Source organism: Myxine glutinosa, chromosome 4 (assembly GCF_964187855.1).
Source record: "Myxine glutinosa chromosome 4, kmMyxGlut1.1, whole genome shotgun sequence".
Classification (NCBI taxonomy): Eukaryota; Metazoa; Chordata; class Myxini; order Myxiniformes; family Myxinidae; genus Myxine; species Myxine glutinosa.
Window position 1 is genome coordinate 2,703,714 of NC_136264.1, and position 22,171 is coordinate 2,725,884.

Consider the following 22,171-nt stretch of genomic DNA (forward strand, 5'->3'; position numbering starts at 1 on the left):
TTATATGTATTTATATTTTGTAAAATAAAAACGTTCACGTTTCTTGGACGATTGTGAGTATCTCTACCAACATATTATATATATATATATATATATATATATATATATATATATATATATATGGAACCACCGCTAGAGGCCATTTTTCCCTGCAGAGCAGGGGTTGGACTTTTTTGGGCATCATGGTCCCCTTTTTGGAGCGTGGTCCCCTTTTTGGTAGCAATGTTTTATGGCCGGATGCCCTTCGTGCCACCAACCCTGTTAGTCGCCTCTTGCAACACACAGGGAATTACAAGTGAACTGGTACTCAATTTGCGGACCTTGGAAGGATGAACAGGCTGAGTCAACCCTCCTGGTGTTAATTCAGCAATCGACCAGGATTCGAACCCAGGATCCTAGGATCCCAAGCTGGCACCCTAACCGCTAAGCCAACACCAGGATATATATATTCAACTTTATACCCAATACCAAAAATATATATTTTTTCGTATTGGGTATAAAGTTGAATATTTTTCAAAAGATGAGTGATAAAATCCGCACATTCATATATATCTATCAATGTGCGTATTCACATGTATTTGGTTCCATCTATATACATATGAATGTGCAGATTTTATCACTCATCTTCATAACATAAAGTTTCCCTTCAAAACATATCAGTCATATATATATATATGAATGTGCAGATTTTATCACTCATCTTTTGAAAAAAATTCAACTTTGTACACAATACCAAAATCGTAGAGACAACAACAATCTTTTTGACGATTTATTTCCCGATACAATTGCTAACCAAGGAAGGAGCATGACATGGACTTTCAAGAGCGAAAGAGGTACTGGTTATTATGAGAGCCGCCATCTTTCATGGCATTCTTGGTCGCATTTTCATGGACATCTCTCGAAGAGAATACCAGGAGCCTTTCCAGTTCATCCAAACAACACCATCGTCTGTTCCCAGATCGGTTTGCTGCTTCGTGTACACACCACCCCAATAGTAGCGACCGTTGGGATTGGCAGCGTGACACCGGTTGTACCACCATCCGCCGTCGTCCTCCTTGGCACACTGTTTCTGAGGGTTTCCTGGAAGCCTGTCCAAAGATACATACACACAGCGCAGCATTTCATTCCTGGGACTATTTGGATTGCACTTCATCGTGTGTATGTACAGTGGCAGATGTAGAGGTTGGCAAAGGTGTCGGTATGCTCCTGTCCCTCCTCCAATTCTTCAAGCAGAAAGTATTTATCCACAATGCTTTTTTTCCTATTTTTACTGAGTTTAAAATTTTATCCTGTATTTTTTATGGTTTGTCGCAGTGGAGAGGATAAGCCGATGGTGATGTAATGGGGCCTCCCTAACAGAAGTTTAAAAAATTGAAGTTCGGAGGTAGTTGTGAAGATGTAGTAAAGTTTAGTTGTAAATAAAAAGACTTGTTAATATTGTTACATGGAATGGGGTTTTCATAGGTAGATTGTGGTAAGTGTACCATGGACCATGTGTTTCTGGTAGACTACATTGCCATGTGACAATGACCTGTTTGGCTAAATTGTATGTAGTATGTGCACCATGGAGGCGCTGTTTTGTGTTAAGGTGAGTGTTACGGTGAGTGTTAACCTTTCAGATTGTCAGGGTAAGGTTGTGTAGTGTAAAACCTCCTGTTTGAAAGGTGAGGCCAGGTGCAGGGTTTGTGAAACAATGGAACAAAGAAAGCGCCTTGGACCATCAAGAACTGTCGGCACATGCTCGTCGGCCATGGCGCTGAGATGTCGCAGCCCAGAAGGGTTAGAAGATTTTTTATGGGCATGCCCTGTGGTATCAACATAAATTAAGCCCTTTTTACCCTGCGCTCGTGAAGCGAAAAGCGAGTTTAAGCAATCGGTCCAGTACGTGTGCCGCGTCTGCATTTTAAAAACTCATTTTCTCGGCAACCGTTGGTCCGATTGACATGAAATTTTACCGTAGGAGCGCCTCTGCCTGTAGATTTTTTTTGCTGATAATTATTACGTCATAGGTCACGTGATACGCACGCCATCTTGGAAAAACGTTACACCTCTATATCTCCCAAACCACTCAATGGAAAAAATTGAAACATGGCTCATTGTCAAGTACACCCCATGGGGAATAAGATATGTTAATGATGATGTCATAGGTGCCTCTATTATGACGTCATAATTCGAGAAGTACAATGCTTTATCTGATCAGTATTTTAAAAAAATTTCCTCTGCAACTATTAGTCCAATGAACACGAAATTTTCAGAATATGAGCGGCTCCTCCTGTAGAATTGTTCTAATGATAACTATGACGTCATTAGCCACGTGGTACAGGCGCTATCTTGGATTTAAAAAAACCCTTAAAAAAACAGAAGAGTTGGCTTGCACCAAGTCCTTCTGAAGACTGCGCAGGGTAAGTATTCTATGAATACCATCTAGTTAATTATAAGCAGCATCTCCCAGATTTTTGTTTCTTGTGCTCTTGCAAACACAATTACTCCCAATTGGGTATGCATTACGGGTGAAAACACCATCACAGCACGGTGGGTCTTCGGTAAAAGATCGTTCGGCTGTTCGCGGAGACATTAGGTCTCTGGCATAGAGGCATATCACGTTTGTGATCCTCTGATGCAGCAACCTTCTGTGGCAGAGATAATAAATGGATTGATTCATTGATGTTAAAGCGCTAAATTGACCAAAATGGTAGAGCGTCCTGGATAAGTCCGGAAGTCGGCAGTTTGAACCCCGGCCGAATCATCCCAAAGACTTTTAAAAGTGGTCCATGCTGTTTGACGCTCACTATTTAAAAAGGATAGAGCTCGGACAAACAACAACAGGATGCCAATCATAGCACAGGCTTTGATGGGCATAATGGCCGCATCTTTCTCATTGAAGTTCCTTGTAAGTGAACTTACTGAACCAGCATCCTAATTTATAGGGCTATGTATTTACGTTTGGTATTTTTTTGGGAATGCTTTAGGGTTTTCTTGTGGGGATGTATCCTGTGCCAGAATGGCGACCCGTCTAGGATTGTACTCCTTAGCCAATGTAACTGCCTCGGCAGTCCTATGGAATGGAACTCATATGGAATCCTATGCACCTCTCGGTATGAAAGGAATGGTTATTTATTGTTTGTGGGGATGTACCACAGCAGAGGTGTGTAAAGGTGTGTGTGGGGAGATTAATCAAAAGGAGAGATCAGGCATCTGAAATATTGGGTCACACCGAGCTAAGCGTAAAGTCACAGCGGTGTGTTCCGTGACTACTTACAAACAGAGAAACAAAAAAAACAACTGTTCTCACCAATTAGAGTCAACCGGAAATAGGAAACTGTTTCAAATCATGACAATATATCTTTGTGTTGCTAAAGAGGTTAAATTTCAAGCCATATTTGCACAATGTTATTACATTATGAACGTGCTTCTGTTTCTTCATATCGTAGTAACAGAGCGGATAATCCGATAGCTCCATGGTGCTCATGACAGGGACATGGTGTGTACTGTAAACGGACACCACACTCGAACAAAAGGAAAAATGACCGAACAGATCATATACCACTTGTAAAAAAATTAAATAAATGAAATTTTATTTCGCTTTGAAAAACGTTATTCTTAATTTTGGCACAAAATAAAATTACTGGTAACCTGAATATTTTTCCCTCTCCTTTCCATTAAAAAAGTTTCCTTTATTTTTCTACAACATCTAACGGTATTGGAAGAGTTTTTATCTGTGGCATAGGTAACGGCACAAAGCTTGCACACACACGCACACACATGTATATATATATACACACACACATGTATACACATACATATGTACATTTGAACCAAATATTGTTCGTCTTCGGACTTCTTGTTTGTTGTTTGTCAATAAAACCGAAATTATTATTATTATTGTTAATTACCAATAATTTTTGCCATTCATGTACTTTTACACGAGTTACAATGACAGTCACAATGGACAAATTAAAAGAAGAAATTAGAATGTAGGATCACAACGTCATGAGGTTTGTGTTCATATGAAAACATCAAATGAGCGGAAGGAGGGAGAAGGGAGGGTAGCTTAAAACCGGAAACAATTTCGCTTCTAAAATATATATTTTAAGCATGAAACCTTTTTCTAGGACAGAAAGCAGAGAAAATAGGAAACATACCATCCATCGTTATCCCGGTCAAAGGTGCTGAACTCCATGCCATTGTGTATGGTCATTGTGCGGTTTTCTCCCTGCAATTGGCTCGCCCCCTGGATTAGTGCGTCACCAGCATTGCCCGTGTACTGGTCAATCCAAATACGGTAGTTTTGGTCCTCTCCCTCCAGCCGAAAGCTGTTATATTGAGCATATGCCATCTCTCCCTTCCAGTCTTTCATATCAAACAACAAGATATGTTCGTGCATCTGTGACAGCTCCAGGATACGTTCTGTTCCAATCCAGTACTCGCCTGCGCACACACACCAGGTAGACATTGTATTCAAAATGGATGCGCTTTTTGCAATATGTCCTCTATATGGTTACAATGTTAACATAATATGTCACGTTGCAATTGGCTCAAAATACACCCAGAGGTATATTTACTGCACTTGTTTACTCTGCTCAAAAGTCATTGCCTCATTTCACCTAATTTCCTGTAAATGTTCATTTTGTTTCCCAACTCCTATTCTGATCTGCACCTCTGCAGTATGTACAAGTGTTTGACAACAGCGATGATGATGTGATACTGTTTTTTGGAACACATCACGAGTTGACACGTACCTGGAACATTACAGATGTACTTCCCATTGTCAAGAGCGACATTCCCAAATCCATTCTTATAGGCGTTCCAGTCCCTTGCAAAGCTTGTGCTGCCATCAACACGGTTCTGGATGATGGTCCAACCTGTGACGTCAGACGTTACAAGGAATTATTAAAAGAGTTCATCTGAAAATAATAATGTCTGAAAACCAGTAATTATAATTTCAGCACCATAACTCAACCAACATTAAACTAGTTTGGCTTCGGCATTAAAAGTCATTTCAAGGTGATTACCATGAACATTACCAGTAGTTCCGAATACCAAAATAATGTAAGTTAACTGGAATAAAAGAACCACCTTTAGAGGCCATTTTCCCCGCAGAGCAGGGGTTGGCCTTTTTTGGGCACCGTGGGTGTTAGGGTTAGGGTTGGGGCACCGTGGGTTAGGGTTAGGGTTAAGGTTAGTTGTTAGGGTTAGGGCACCTTTTTTGGGCACCTTGGTCCCCTTTTTGAAGAAATGTTTTATGGCTGGATTCCCTTCCTGCCGCAAACCCTGTTAGTCGCCTCTTGCCACACACAGGGAATTACCAGTGAACTGGTACTCAATTTGCCGACCTCGGAAGGAATGACAGGCTGAGTCAACCCCCCTGATTCAGCGATCGACCGGGATTCGAACCCAGGATCCTCGGATCCCAAGCTGGCACCCGAACCGCTAAGCCAACGAATCCAGGATCCTAGGATCCCAAGCCGGCACCCGAACCACAAAGCCAACGAACCCAGGATCCTAGGATCCCAAGCCGCACCCTAGCCGCTAAGCCAATGAACCCAGGATCCTAGGATCCCAAGCCGGTACCCTAACCGCTAAACCAACGAACCCAGGATCCTAGGATCCCAAGCCGGCACCCTAACCGCTAAGTCAACGAACCCAGGATCCTAGGATCCCAAGCCGCACCCTAACCGCTAAGCCAATGAACCCAGGATCCTAGGATCCCAGGCCGGTACCCTAACCGCTAAGCCAATGAACCCAGGATCCTAGGATTCCAACCCGGCACCCTAACCGCTAAGCCAACGAACCCTGGATCCTAGGATCCCAAGCTTGCACCCTAACCGCGAAACCAACGAATCCAGGATCCTAGCATCCCAAGCCGGCACCCTAACCGCTAAGCTTAACTAGAATAAATGCCCGTCAAAAATGACGGATTTGAGTTATTTTGTTAAACCAAGTTAAAATCCACGTTTGTATGGTTAACAACATATTTCTGGTCGAAAATAACATTCTATAAACATTATATTTTCACCGTCGTAAACACGGCTGCCTTAATATACCATGTGCATTTGCACCCGGCCTATGCGGAACATTTACAGGTACTTACCTGCGTGAAATGCCAACGAAATACGTATTCAAGGACACTGGAACATATGAGTTTTCATAGCAAGGAAAAGCGTCATTTTAATCTACTACCTATAATAATGTTACTGTGGCGGACACAAAAGCCCACTGGCGTGGTGACATCATTCCACGCACCAAGTGGGCGGTGGCCACGCCCGAGGGGTAGGCGTGGCCTCATGATATACACCGGGCGACCAGCCCGGAGGAGTTCAGTGTTACAGTGTAGTCTTACAATAAAGACGTTTATATGTTATCGCTTGTCCGCTTCCTCCTTGCTCACAAGCAGCGCGCGTAACGCCGCGCTTTACTGGTGACCCTCGACGTTGGATCTGCCGTAGCGATCCTTCCGAACACGACGCCATTGCAATGGCCAACGACAAGGCAATGGCGATTAAACTTCCCGAATTTTGGGAGGCCCAGGCCGAAGTCTGGTTCGTTCAAGCCGAAGCCCAATTTCAGCTTCGGCGCCTCACCAACGACGACCTGCGCTACTGCCATGTCGTCGCCTCCCTCGGGCCCGGCACGGCCGCTCGAGTTGTGTCCGTCCTTCGCCACCCACCGGACGGCCACAAGTACGAGGCACTCAAGCGGCTACTCCTAGCCACGTTCGGCCTCACGGACGACGCACGGGCCGATCGCCTCCTGGATCTCCCCGAGCTCGGTGAGACGCGCCCGTCGGTCCGAATGGACCATATGCTGTCACTGTTGGGCGACGAAGCCCCCGGTTCGCTATTCCGGGCGCTTTTCCGTCGCCAACTTCCTGCGCAGGTTCGCCTCGCGTTGGCCGGGACCGGGCTAACGGAACCCCGAGCATTGGCGGCCGAGGCGGACAAGTACTTCGCCGCTTCGGACACGCGGGCGAGCGTTGGCGTGGCCGTCACGGCCTTCGACGCTGATGTTCCACAGCATCATCTTCTACAGCACGCTGATGTTCCACAGCATCATCTTCTACAGCACGCTGTGGTTCAGCAGCATGCTGATACGCACCTCGTGAACGCCGCCACGCCCCGCCCACCGCCGCGGCGAAAACCGCCACCGCGGGGAAACCCGTCGACTCCACCGGCCTGGCGGAGCCAGCCGCGCTCCTCCAGCTCCACCACCTGGTGCTGGCCGCGGTGGCTAACGGTGGCTAACGGAACCCCGAGCATTGGCGGCCGAGGCGGACAAGTACTTCGCCGCTTCGGACACGCGGGCGAGCGTTGGCGTGGCCGTCACGGCCTTCGACGCTGATGTTCCACAGCATCATCTTCTACAGCACGCTGGTGTTCCACAGCATCATCTTCTACAGCACGCTGATGTTCCACAGCATCATCTTCTACAGCACGCTGATGTTCCACAGCATCATCTTCTACAGCACGCTGTGGTTCAGCAGCATGCTGATACGCACCTCGTGAACGCCGCCACGCCCCGCCCACCGCCGCGGCGAAAACCGCCACCGCGGGGAAACCCGTCGACTCCACCGGCCTGGCGGAGCCAGCCGCGCTCCTCCAGCTCCACCACCTGGTGCTGGTTCCACGCCAAGTTCGGCCACGAAGCTCGGCGGTGTCATCCGCCGTGCTCCTTCAACGGGTCGGGAAACGCCCGGGCCGGCGCTCAATTGTGGCGATGAGCGCCGGCCGTTCGAGCAGCCTGCTGTTCATAACGGACACCTTCTCCGGGCGCCGTTACCTGTGCGACACGGGAGCACAGGTGAGTGTCATTCCCGCCGGCACGTCAGACAAGCACGCCGCGGGTGGGGGCCCCGCGCTGCTTGCCGCGAACGGGACGCCCATCCGTACGTACGGAAAACGCTGCCTCTCTCTGCGGTTTGGAGGGCAGGTTTTCCGATGGACGTTCGTCACCGCCGACGTGCCCATGGCACAGCTTGGCGCGGACTTCCTGTGCGCTAATGGGCTCCTGGTCGACGTCAAGCGCAGACGGCTTGTCCAGGCCGAGACGTTCAGCTCGCTCGCATGTGCGTTGCCCAGCTCAACGAGCGGCTTGCCAAGCGGCTTGCCGAACGATTCGGTTCCGGCCACGTTGGTCTGTACGCTTCCAGCAGCGGACGCATTCACCCGCCTCCTCGCCGGCTTCCCGGCCCTCACGCGGCCCACCTTCTTGGCGGGGGCCGTCAAGCACGGGGTGGCCCATCACATCCCCACCGTCGGGCCACCGGTCTACGCCCGGGCACGCCGCCTCGAGCCGACGAAGCTGGCGGTGGCAAAAGCGGGGTTCGCTACCCTGGAGCGACTCGGCATCGTTCGGCGCTCAGAGAGCGCTTGGGCGTCGCCGCTGCACATCGTGCCGAAGCCCGGCGGGGGATGGCGACCGTGCGGGGACTATCGCCGTCTCAATGACGCCACGACTCCCGACCGCTACCCCGTCCCCCACATTCAGGACTTTTCCGCCCGTTTGGCGGGCAGGTCCTTCTTCTCGAAGGTGGACCTCATACGCGGCTACCATCAGGTCCCCGTCAGGCCGGAGGACGTCCCGAAGACGGCGGTCATCACGCCATTCGGACTCTTCGAGTTCCTGCGCATGCCCTTCGGTCTGAAGAATGCGGCTCAGGCGTTCCAGCGACTGATGGACAGCGTCCTGCGCGACTTGGATTTTGTCTACGTCTACCTGGACGATATCCTCGTCGCCAGCGCGTCCCGCGAAGAGCACCTACGCCACCTCCGCACGCTCTTCGAACGCCTGGGCCAGCATGGCCTGATTGTGAACCCCGCAAAGTGCCGGTTCGGCGCCGCCACAATCGATTTTCTGGGGCACCGTGTCACCAGGCACGGAGCCGTCCCCCTGCCGGCCAAGGTGGAGGCGGTGAAGGGGTTTCCGCGCCCCCGCACGATCAGAGGGCTGCAGGAGTTCCTGGGCATGGTGAACTTTTACCATCGGTTCCTGCCCCGTATCGCCCAGCTCCTGCGCCCCCTGCACGAAGCTCTCCGAGGTAAGCCGGGAAAAGGCGACGTTACCTGGACCGAGCAGATGGACACGGCGTTCACGGGCGCGAAGCTCGCCTTGGCTAACGCCACCATGCTCGCGCACCCGGCCCCCGATGCACCGATCGCCCTCACCACCGATGCCTCGGACTACGCGGTGGGCGCGGTGCACGAGCAATGGGTGCGTGGAGCTTGGCAACCGCTGGCGTTCTTTAGCCGGCAGCTTCGCCCGCCCGAACGCCGTTACAGTACCTTCGACCGCGAGTTGCTCGGACTTCACTTGGCGGTCAGGCACTTCCGCCATCTGCTCGAGGGCCGGGCGTTCACTGCCTTCGTCGACCACAAGCCGCTGATCTTCGCGATGGGCAAGGTCACCGAGCCGTGGTCGGCCCGGCAGCAGCGTCACCTCTCGGCCGTGTCCGAGTACACGACGGACATCCAGCACGTCGCGGGGAAGGACAACCCGGTTGCGGATTGCCTTTCCCGGGCCGTCGCCCACGCAGTCCACCTCGGCATCGACTATGCCCGGATGGCAGCGGACCAGGCCGCTGACCCCGACGTCCAGGCCTTGCGGACCGCCGTCACGGGCCTCCGCGTCACCGAGGTGCCGTTCGACGGCGCGGGCGCGGCCCTCTTGTGCGACGCCTCCCAAAGGCTGATCGCCGACAAGTTCGTCTGGCATGGCCTCCGGAAGGCCGTCCGCGGCTGGGCCAGGACGTGCCTTGCGTGCCAGCGCACCAAGGTGCACCGGCACACCCAGGCCCCGTTGGCCCCGTTCACGGTGCCGGAACGCCGGTTTGACCACGTCCACGTGGACCTGGTGGGACCTCTGCCCCCCTCGCGGGGTTTCACCCATGTCCTCACCATGGTGGACCGCACCACCCGGTGGCCGGAGGCCGTGCCCTTGGCGTCGACAACGGCGGCCGATGTCGCGCAGGCTTTCATCGCCACCTGGGTCGCCCGGTTCGGCGCCCCCTCAGACATCTCGTCCGACCGTGGCCCCCAGTTCACCTCGGAGCTCTGGGGGGCGGTCACGCAGGGGCTCGGGGTCCGGCTGCACCGAACCACGGCCTACCACCCCCAGGCTAACGGCCTGTGTGAGCGATTTCACCGCTCATTGAAGGCCGCGCTCCGGGCCACCCTCCGCGACGGCGGCTGGGTCGACAGGCTCCCCTGGGTCCTGCTGGGCCTCCGGACGGCGCCCAAGGAGGACCTGCGCGCATCCGCGGCGGAGTTGGTCTTCGGGCAACCGCTGCGGGTGCCGGGCGAGTTCCTCCCCGACTCCACGGCACCATGGTCCGCGGCACAGCAGCGCTCCGCTCTGCAAGAGACCGCCCAGAGGTTCGCCCCGGTGCCAACGGCATGCCACGGGCACCCACCGACGCACGTCGCCCCGGAGCTTCGCACGGCGGAGTACGTCTTCGTCCGCCACGATGCCCATCGGACACCACTGCGGCCCCCGTACGACGGGCCTTTCCGCGTGCTGGAGACCGGGGCGAAGCACTTCACCCTGGACATCGGCGGTACTCCTGACCGCGTTTCGGTAGACCGCCTCAAGCCGGCCCACCTCGATGTGGACCATCCACCGCCAGTGGCCCGACCCCCACGTCGGGGCCGCCCTCCTGCGGGCAGACCCCCGGCACCGCCCAGCCCCGCCGCCACAGCGCCCCCCGGTCCTGCACCCATCCCAGGGGCAGCCAGGGGCATCCCACCTGGTATCCCTGCACCCCGGACGCCGCCGATCGCCAGGGGGCGCTTCGGCCGGGTCATTCGACTGCCCCACAAACTGGCCCTCCAGGTGCGCGGGAATTCTGGGGGGGCGCGTGTGGCGGACACAAAAGCCCACTGGCGTGGTGACATCATTCCACGCACCAAGTGGGCGGTGGCCACGCCCGAGGGGTAGGCGTGGCCTCATGATATACACCGGGCGACCAGCCCGGAGGAGTTCAGTGTTACAGTGTAGTCTTACAATAAAGACGTTTATATGTTATCGCTTGTCCGCTTCCTCCTTGCTCACAAGCAGCGCGCGTAACGCCGCGCTTTATTACCCTATTTTCTTTATCTCCTGGGATGTTTTATTTCGACGGTGCGGCCTCATCAGCGTGCCAAAGTCTAAAGCGTTAACCTAGCGTTAGGTGTGCTTTCAATCCTCTGTATTTACTCGACATCCTATGGATGTAAATCTGCGCGCATTGCACATCACGTGTAGCAAAGTTTACCTTCCTGCACCTTGTATTTATTGTTATTTAAAAAAACGCTTCTGTACACCGCCGTTGAGGCTCTGTTTGTAAGCCACTGTCTACAGTTCCAGTAGAACAGACGTAATTACTCTTTTATGAAGAATGCTTTTCGGGTTTGTGTCAAAGCTAGACCGTGGTGAACACACACACATTCGTGAACACACATTCATGTTGGCCTTTAAAACCCGACCCAAATCGTCCTTATGAAGTAGTCAGGTTCACTATGTCAATAAATTATATTTCGTTCAAAATCATGGTAGATTAGCAAACCTACACATTTTTGGAAAGGTTATAGCATAAGGAAACTAAAAATCAATGCTTACATTTGGAGAGATACCTGTATGGCGGCCATTTTGAATTTTCAAAATGGCCACTGTAAAATACATATTTTGTTCTAGTTCTGCCTCTAATTACCCTAAAAACTTTTAAAAATATACTAAACCTATATTTTCAGGGACAAGGAATCCAATGAAAGTATCAAATTAGTGCTATGAGGAATGGTAAGACACGAATCAAAGGTTTTGAATTGCAAAATACTGTCTTTATATTCGCGATAAGTTGCATAATCAAATACATGTTATCATTTTGTACAGGCAGTTAATAACATCAAAATGTGTCACAATAATTCATATCACCAAACATACACAGGCAGTCAGCAAAATCATATATACACATGCAGTCAGTATAACTTCACATCTACACAGGCAGTCAATGACAAAATATACACAGGCGGTCAATGGCATCAAACATACACGATTACAGAATATGACATTTAGAGTTCGTCATCACTGTCCTGTGTGTCGTATCCGACAATATAGTCCGCATCGTTTTCACAGTCCGTTCCACACAAGCAAAGGTCGGTCAAATTGATTGGCAAATCGAATTGGTCGAATGGTCGATCGAATCGAATTCGATGAATCGAATCGAATCGAATCGATCGAATTGGTCGAATGGTCGAATGGTCGATCGAAGCGATTGGTCGAATGGTCGAATGGTCGAATAGGTCGAATGGAATTGGTCGATTGGTCGAATTGGTCGAATCGAATTGGTCGGAATTGGCAAATGTAAACATTGATCTTCAGATTTTCCATGTAATAACGTTTCCAAAAATGTATAGGTTTGCTAATCTACCATGATTTTGAACGAAAGAACATAGTGAACCTGACTAAAGGGGGACAGACAAATAAATACACACTCTTTTCTATAATGGAGGAGGGGTTGGGGAGAGAAGGTTGAGAAACACTAAATTTGATAATGAAAGGCATGGGGCTGGGGTGAGTGGGAATAAGGTCGAAAGCATTTAAGATGAGAGAGAACAAGGGAAAAATGAGGTTTGGAGAAAACCAAAATTTGATTTCTGCTAAATTCCGACAGGATTAGAACAGCACCGGGCTGTTTCCGCTTTCTGGCAACATTGTTTTCCGGTCTTCCAGAAGCGAAATTGTTTCCGGCAACGCCGAGTACCCGGTCTGCTAGTGATATGGAAGAAAATAAAAATTTCCATGATGTTCTAACCACGACTTCTAAAATAAATTAAAGAATTTTGCAAATCAGCACCCAGACCATAATTCTTCTGTTTTAGGAAGGGTCGTATTATTTTCATACGAGAATTGCACTTGGTAGAGAGCATAACCTCACCTTCACTCCTTCATTCCTCCTTTCTCCCGCCTTAGGAACAAACTCCCCCACTCCCTTCAATCCCACTCCTCCCCCCAAGTCTTTAAAACAGCTGTTCACCACCATCTCTTATCTTCCCCCATCCAAAACCTTGATCTTTTCTACCCCCGTTAATTCACCCCAGATCCACTTTTTTGAAATACCAACTTCTTTCTTTCCTGGAACTTTCCTGGAACTCCTCCCCCCAAGCCCTCTCCCTCCCACAGATCTTCCGTTGTCCTTGTTCTCTGCTGTTGTGCTTGTGTGCTTCCCTCTTTTTTCTAATTTTCTGATTTTTTTCTGATTGATGTTAGCTCTTACACGAGCCTCGATCTTGTATACAAAAACAAAAAAAAAAACCCTCCACCAGGGTGAACAGTTTACGTTTTGTTTCCCACTGATAGGTCGGATCAGGATCTTGACATGAATCCAAATATAATCGGATTGTTCTTGTCACCTGCACAACTCATCCACCGAGTTTTAATAGAACTCGTCCACCACTTTTTGAAACAACATACTATGTATCGTCTTTGGCCCCATCTCTCAATGGGGAAGAATCACTCCAAAAAAATTATCGTATCCGGATTCGGATCGTCAGCAAAATTGAATCAGTTCGTCCTTGTCACACACCCAACGTGTCCACCAGGTGTCCGCCTAATCTGTCAACACCTTTTTGAGATATCCTGTTCACATACAGACAGGTGTGAGTCTTGTCCGTGCGTCAATCCACAACCATATCTTGCACATGTATGGACGATTTTGTTCATACGTGGCACAAAGACAATACATGATGATATACAAATGCACGTCATTTTTTTGGAGATCAGATCAAAGATGGCCGACTGGCGGCCATTTTGTTATTTTAATGTGTCCCCAACCATTTCTCGATATGCATGCACCGATTTTGTTCAAACTTGGGGGAAAAGACAATACATGAGAGCATACATATGCAGAAGATTTTGTTTCTTAATCCTACCTAAGATGGCTGACTGGCGGACTTTAACACCGTACAGCAAAATTACTAAAACCACTGGGGCTATGACATCTAATGTCTTTTCTCCTTGATTCCTTGTAGTTTGTGCAAAAATATTCATACATTGATGTGTACGAAATTCCTTGCACTGTGCGAGTGTGCGTGAATAATATACAAGGTCCTCCATGAGTCCCAGTCATGATTTAAAAATAGCAGGGTGCTCCATACGAGTGAAATATGAACTTTGTAAGAGTCATAAAAGTAATCAATGTGCACCAGACGTACCTCCACCGCTGTGCTGCATGTCACAGAACACTTTGTAAGGTTTCTGTTTCGGGTCGGGATGAATGTAATAGGCTTCGCTGGTAAAACCTCCATTTCTGAACACGTCTTCACAGTCTGTGGAAATCCACATGTGGAATACAGGTCAGTTTCACCCATCCTGGAAGTCTAGAAGCTCACTCAGAATCTCATAAAAGAACGGTCCCACGGTAACGGGTGCGAGAAAAATAAATAAATCAAAAGCATAGTTTCCATGTATGAAAATGAACTAAAAATCTCTAATATTAACCAAAGATGTCTGCAACCAAAAGGAGCCAAGCTTGATCTTGTGAAAAGGTTTTTTCTCGTTATTCTGAACCAAGTCGGGTGCAGCAGAATTCAAGCAGTTGATGAGTTATTAAATGCGTCTCTCAACCTCCCAACCTCATCATTTCCCTACCAATGTCTCCCATGATCTTTCCGTGACCACCGAATACTCACGAGCTCCACTGACAACAGGGATGTTGCAGGATATGACGCATGGCTTAGCACAATATTCCGTCTGCGTCTGAAGAGATTCATCCAGGCGTTTGATCTTGGCACGCACTTGCATCAGGAGCTCCTTCATGATGCGCAGAGTATTTGGTACCGTGCTCTCAATGTGCACACGCAGGTCCTTGAAGCGAGCCTCGATTGTATGTTGGGCAGACTGCTGCGGCCCACTGCGCTCTGGTGGGATCAGGTCCATGTGGACACAAAAGTCGTCAGACCTCTCGTTATACTCATCAATATGTGAGCTGTACACACATGCAGTTTGCACTTAAAATAAACAATCATTTTTATGCTTCTGCATAGAAAACATTGCTCTTTCATTTTCGTGAAACTTGTCTAATGTTAACACATTAATTAAATTATTTATTCTGCACAAAGTGGAGGCTTGGAGAAAATCTACAACACAGAATGGATCAGAACATTAACAAAACGAAAAGAGCATCGGGGAGAGGGAGAGATGTAACAACATTAGGGTAGATGACGATAATGAGGTGAAGGGGAGGGGGAGGAGGAGAACACAGAGGGAGAGGGGTGAACGAGTTTAAGCACAACAAGAGGAGGAAGGGGAAACCAGGGATGATACATAAATGGAACATCTAATGAAAAGGAAAGTGAGGGTGAGGGGTAGGAGTGGGAACAATAACCAGGAAATAAAGGGGTGGGCTTGGGGAGGTTAATGAGGGAAGGAAAGATCATCAGTATGGATATGGGATGGCCAGAGGTGGTGGTGAACAACCATCTTGAAGCCCTGGAGAGAACACCGAGATTGAACAGACTTAGGAAGTTGGTTCCACAGGTGAGCGACAAGAGGAACAAATGAGTGGAGGTGAGCAGTGAGACTGTATTTTGAGAGTTTCATCAGAAGGGAGAGATTGGCTGACTGTGTGTACATTGCAGAAACCTGGAGCGGACAGAGCAAGGAAAGAGTACAGGGTGCAAGACATAAAGGAGGTGAAAGAAGACCACAGACATGTCTGTGATGTGAGAGCAAAAGGCTCAGAGATTCAGCTTCATTAAGAGAGATTCCAATGATTTTCGATGGCCTTGGTTTCCAGGACATGAAGAAGTGAAGGTGTGTGGTAGAGTTTCCAGGCAAAAGGGGAGAGCTGTGGATGAAGACCTTGCAGGTTGATAAAAGTTCAGATGTGCCAAGGATAGAACTTGCACAATGAAATATGCCCAGGGGGCAGTTAGCATTGGAGGTCAACATGGATATATTGTTTGCCCACGAAAGATCATTGGTTATGGTGAGCCCTAAAAGTTAGATTGATTGACTGAATGTCTTCAAGAGATGTGTTACACGAAGTAGATGGGAGGGTTCATCAGATGGACTTTTCAGAGAGACACAGTGAAAGTGTGCCATTTGTCAGGGTTGAGAAACCTAAGTTCTAAGAGCTGGACCACCTCAGGATTCTTTCAAGGTTTGCAGAGGGGGAAGAGGATGCTGCCTGCATATCTGGAGGATGAGGAATGCTATGGCAGAGGGTGCAGCAGTCATTCGCAAGGAGCTAAGCAGCATTTTCTAGAGAATCAGATCAAGAGTTGATGAAGATGAGGAACAGGGCTCTTCTCAGTACACTGACTTGGGCCCTCCTCCAGCCTCGACAGGAAGAGGAGATGATCGGATCCCATTGAGAGAGCCGTGCACTGACTAAGAGTGGAGGAAGTCAATACGCCATGAGAAGTCAGTAAGCCACGGCCTTGGATGCCATAGGCGGAGAGTTTGGAAAGCAAGGCAGTGTGCCAGCCCCTGTCAAGTACTCTCGGTATGTCCAGAGATCCTGTCGTGATTCAAGTCTGAGATTGATGGCTTATATCCATTATTGGGAGAGCAGAAGCACCACGTCCAGGTTGGAGTGGACGTGTCTGAATCCAAACTGATGGTGAGATCAGGCTAGTGGAGAAAAGGAAGGATTTTATGTGAACTGCAATGCTGTATTTCAAGAATTCCTTTATAATTTGAAGTCAGCTAATGGGCCTGTAGTTAAGAGTATCCATTTTTATACTACGTATTCCAGTGATGTTGGCTGACTTCCAAGTGGATGGAAGATGACTTAGGGCAAACAGAAAGATGATGTGTGAGAGCAGCAGAGAAGGTTTTTAGGACACGTGTCAATACCATTTGCATCTATCGCAGAATTGCATAGAAGGCGTTCCAAACACCTCTCCACCTTCTCACTTACAAAACACAGTATTGAGGAGCTATCGGGTGTGAGAGGGTAGGGTGTGTGCAGGGAGTGAGTGATTGGAAGCAAACGCAGAATTGAGGCATGAGCTTGCACTCAAGCGCGTGTAGATTTGGGAAAACACGAGTGCAATTTTACATGGATTACCAAGATATTAGGAGAGGAATGGGCAATTCAGCATAGCATAAGGGGTCACAGCAACATGAGCCACGTGATCAGATGGGAATAGCAAACAAGCCGCCCTGAAAATGACAAAACATTAGCAATAGTTGTGAAGATGCATATTCATACATGAAAACACCACCAACTTGCATGGCCACCCAGGTATGACTCTTGTCTGCCCTTTTGAACAGCGAGTTGGGAGCGTGCAGACATCATGCACCTGGTGTTAAGTATTCCCTCTAATGGGAGAAGGGGTGGTGTCATGTGACTGCAGTATGCAGATAGTGAGATGCAAAGTTGTTTTGGGTTTCAACATCGACATTTTGAAATGGCATAACACTATCCAGTTTCACTTTTGGAGGGTACATAATGAAAAGTGAATGGGTCTTTGGGGTCTTTGGATCTTCAGGGTCTTTGGGGCATTTTGGGTCTTTGGGGTATTTTGGGTCTTAGTGGTCTTTTGGGTATTTTAGGGTCTTGGGGTCTTTTCAGTGTTTTGGGTCTTTGGTGTCTTTATGGGTCTTTGGGGAATTTTGGGCCTTCAGGGCCTTTTGGGTTTTTGTTGTCTTTTGGGTCTTTAAGGGTCTTGCGGTCTTTGGGGTATTTTGGGTCTTTTGGGTCTTCTGGATATTTAAGGGTCTTTGGAGTTTGTTTTTTTGATCTTCAGGGTCTTTTAGGTGTTCGTGGTATTTTGGGTATTTAAGGGTATTTGGGGGTCTTTTGCGTCTTTGTGGTCTTTTGGGTCTTTAATAGTATTTGGTGTATTTTGGGTCTTTTGGGTTATTTGGGTCTTTAAGGGTATTGGGGTCTTTTCAGTCTTTTGGGTTTTTGGGGTCTTTGTGGGTCTTTGGGGAATTTGGGGTCTTCAGTGTCTTTTGGGTATCTGTGGTCTTTTGGGTATTTAAGAGTCTTTGGGGTCTTTTGGGTGTTTGTGGTCAATTGGGCTTTTCTGTCGTTTGGGCCTTTGGGGACTTCTGGGTCTTCATGGTCTTTTGTGTCTTTAACAGTCTGCAGGGTATTTTGGGTCTTCGGGTGTTTTGGGTGTTTAGGGTCTATTTGGACTTCAGGGTCTTCTGGGTCCTTGAGGTCTTAGGGTCTTTTGGGTCTTTGGGTCTTACCAAAATTTGGGGTATTTGGGGTCCATTGGGTCTTCAGGGTCTTTTCCTTGAAAATGACCTGGTGCAGAATGCCTGGACAGTCTCGTATGAAGACGACTCAATGGTAAAACGTCAGATGAGAGCCAATTCGTTGCTGGAAATCGTGCGGTTTGGTGATGCCTTTCATTTTTGACCAACAATATACATAAGCTATCAAAATGCAGATTATTTTTTGTTATAACTCTGTTGTGTGACTTGTTTATCATGTTGTGTAAACGACGTCGGTAACCACAGTCTTTCCACTTTTGGTGTTCACCTTGCATCCTGCTTCTTAGGTTCTGCACGCTGCGCATGATGTTGTCAGAGTTGATGGTCAGGCTGTTAAAGCTCGATTTTAAAGATGTAATGTTGTGTAGAATGTTGTTCAACCTCCGTTGAGGCATTGGCCTCTGCTTGATGAGCTCATTTCGTAGCTCACAGCCGGTTGGACAATGTACCCCCTGCAGAATCACAAACACCGGCCATGTCACAAAGTCTTTAGGAGTGATCGATAAGTGATGTAGGGTTAACAAAAAGGTGATAAGTTAACATCTACCATATAAAACGCAATGTCAGTTTGTGTGTGTTTGTGCAGATGTGTCCCATTCATAAGGTGTGTCCCCCTTCATAATGTCTGTCCCCCCAACACCTCCCCCTAGTTTTAAAGGCCAATCTTTTAACACGAATGTGTGTTCACTACGGTCCTTGTCACATGCGCTACATCTCTGCCAAATTTCGTCCGAATCCGTGAACAACTTTTTGAGATATTTTGTTCACAAAAAAACGGACAGACAAACAGACAGGGGTGAAAACATAACCTCCATCCACCTTTGATGGTGGAGGTAAAGACATAAAATGTCACGCCCCCATGGTTTTCATCATTTTGCTGTATGGAGTTAAAGTGTGCCAGTCGGCCATGTTTGGTCGGATTACAAAACAAAATCTTCTGCATATATAAACTCTCATCTCAGGTGTTGTCTTTATGCCGAGTTTGAACAAAATCGGGCAATGCATGTCGAGAAATGGTTGGGGACACATTTAAGTAACATAATGGCTGCCAGTCGGCCATCTTGGATCTGATCTCGGAAAGAAAATGACGTGCATATGTAAGCAATCATTAATTATGTGTGTGCCAGGTATGAATAAGATTGGTAAATGCGTGTCCGAGAAATGGTTGTGGATGTGTTCAACATCGGGTTTTGTACAACTAAAAATGGCCGCCAGTCGGCCATCTTTAATCGCATCGGAAAACAAAATAATGTGACCATGTATATCATCATGTATTGTCTTTGGGCCAAGTATGAACAAAATCGGTCAATACATCTCCTAGATATGGTTGCGGACGCACGGACACACAGACGGACGGACGAGACCAAATCCATAATCCCCCGAAGACCAGCAGCTAATAGGTCCAACGACGGCTAATAAACTCGAGTTTGGAGTTCACCGACCTGCAGGTGCAGATCGATCGAGTCAAGGACCTTCCTTCGGATTTTGTGACAACAATAATGTTGCTAGTTTTAGATTCCAGAGTCCAAGACAGACAAACGTGATTTAATTTTATGCGATTAATTGTAATTCAAAAAATCAAAATAAATCAGACCCGATGGCATTGTATGGTTAAGACCACCTGCCGAGGCGGTTAAGACCATCTGGTGGTTAAGACCACCTGCCGAGGCGGTTAAGACCATCTGCCGAGTCAGTGGTTTGATTCGGACTCTGGCCGAGTCGTACCAAAGGTTTTAACGATTATATTTTCTGCTTCCTTGCTTGGTACTCAGCATTTATAGGAACAGAATATCAATAAACCCTATTATATGGGTTAGGACATGTTTTCCCCCCAAAATGTGGAAAATTGCATTATTTTTCCTCAAGACTCGAATGTGTGAGACAAGGCCTGTCGAACCACATTCATTTACACCATAGGCCTTTGCCAAACTTGGTGCCTCATCTAGTACTACTACTTATTTTAGTGTACCTTTTTGTGAGTTTGGCCGAGAAACGTCTTTCTACGAGATAGCAAGACGTTTTATAATGTCGATTTAAATTAAATGTCTACGAATCGAGGAGCTCGGCCTGCAGTTGGACTGGAGGTTTCAGGAATTTAAAATTTCAGAGAGTTTTAGCCTTGACTTGGTTTACCATTTACAAAACAACCACCATGGGATCTTTAAAAATGCCCACCAATGACCTGGTGGGCATCCTTCCGATGGATGGAGCACACACATGTCGATGCATCGCCACGCATGTGAATGCGCCAAGATGACAGTTTATATCTGGGTCGACATTCGAACCCAGGCCTAGATGGCTCAAAGACCAGTGTGCACCCTCGAAGGTCTTACCGACCCAAGCATGATGCTTCATTTCATTAATATCAAGAGAACAGCGTTGGCATGTAAGTAACGAGCCAGTCATATGTTGCATCACATACCAAGTCACTGTCACTGATGACACAGCCACCATGTTCTTCCAGCTGTGAAGGTTTGGTGCTCGCAGCAGCTGCTGGTGGTTTGGTGGGCCTCGCCCCGTAATGACGGCCACTTCCGGTGTGTCGCGGCCTCTCCGGCATCCTGAAACCTCCGCTGCCACCAGAAGCGATGGGCCGAACGCCCCGTGCGCCAGCCTCGCTCGACTCCTGCAGGAATCACCTGGTATCAAAACCTACGACTGCAAGAAACTCTCTCCTGTGTAACATAATATGAGATTTGCAACTTCATTTGTCAATTGCTGTCAACTAAAAAATTTAAAATCCTCGACATTCCCGATTTACTATTGTTTATGGTGTACCGGGTTCGCAAAACAATACTCACGTCCGTGTCACCTTCTTCTTCCTTTACTTTTTCATCTTCATCCTGTTAAAAGCAAAATGCAATTTCAGGAATAACTATGGTGCTTAAACTTAACCAAATTTGTTATGCACATACACATACACACATATATATATATATATACATGTGTGTATATCACATACACGTACACATACACACATATATATATATATACCTATATATATATATATATACATGTGTGTATATCACATACACGTACACATACATACATATATATATATATATACCTATATATATATATATACATGTGTGTATATCACATACACGTACACATACACACATATATATATATATACCTATATATATATATATACATGTGTGTATATCACATACACGTACACATACATACATACATATATATATATACCTATATATATATATATACATGTGTGTATATCACATACACGTACACATACATACATATATATATATATATACCATGTTTAAATGACCCATGTTATATATACCAAACAAAGACCCATATTTTAAATGTCATTCATTTAGGATTTTCCAGTCATATTAGGAAATTTAGGACTTCAATCAACCTCGTTGTCATATTCGAAATCCAAAAGTTGAGTCCAAGCCGAGGAGACGAGGAGAAACAGCAGCAGGGTCACGCTTCTCATGGCGCTCATTTTGCTTCCAGACTTTGTGCTCCGTGCTCGCAGAAGTTCCTTATATTCGTTTTGTTTTTAAAAAGAAATCATTAACGAACTTGTGCCATTTAAAGGTCAGGTTGTTCTTCGGTTAATCAATACTCAAACACAGTAACTGGTAAATAAAGATGACTTTTTGGCATTGATAAATGTTCTTTTTGCATTGCACATCGTATGTGTGGAGATGAATAATCCATGGGATTTTTTAAACCAATTTTTGTTTGCAAATGACACCACAAACCATTTGATCACCTGCAGGTAGTAGTTTATAAAAATCGGACTGCGGCTGCTCAAGCTCACCTGGATCAGGAGCAACAGCCACTCAAACCCCCCACAGAGCCCATCAGACCCTGATATTTTAAATTTGGGACAACATGGGCGATCAAGGTTGGGATCAAGTTTCATTGAAATCGCGTGTATAGTTTTTGGAGAAAAAAAGAAATACCTATTTTGGGGGATTAACACCTATCTCCC

The 22,171-nt window shown here is 47.5% G+C and overlaps 1 protein-coding gene across 1 annotated transcript; it reads right to left on the minus strand.

The window, feature by feature from the left end:
• Positions 1–755: 755 nt before the first annotated feature.
• On the minus strand, positions 756–21,790 carry FGB (fibrinogen beta chain). The gene is made up of 9 exons (XM_068111786.2): positions 21,587–21,790; positions 21,003–21,044; positions 20,624–20,827; positions 18,470–18,653; positions 14,658–14,885; positions 14,181–14,294; positions 4,740–4,862; positions 4,143–4,428; positions 756–1,088 (listed from the first exon to the last, which is right to left on the minus strand). The coding sequence occupies exons 1-9, from the start codon at positions 21,674–21,676 to the stop codon at positions 863–865; spliced, it is 1,497 nt and encodes a 498-aa protein (XP_067967887.2). The 5' UTR covers positions 21,677–21,790; the 3' UTR covers positions 756–862.
• Positions 21,791–22,171: the final 381 nt, after the last annotated feature.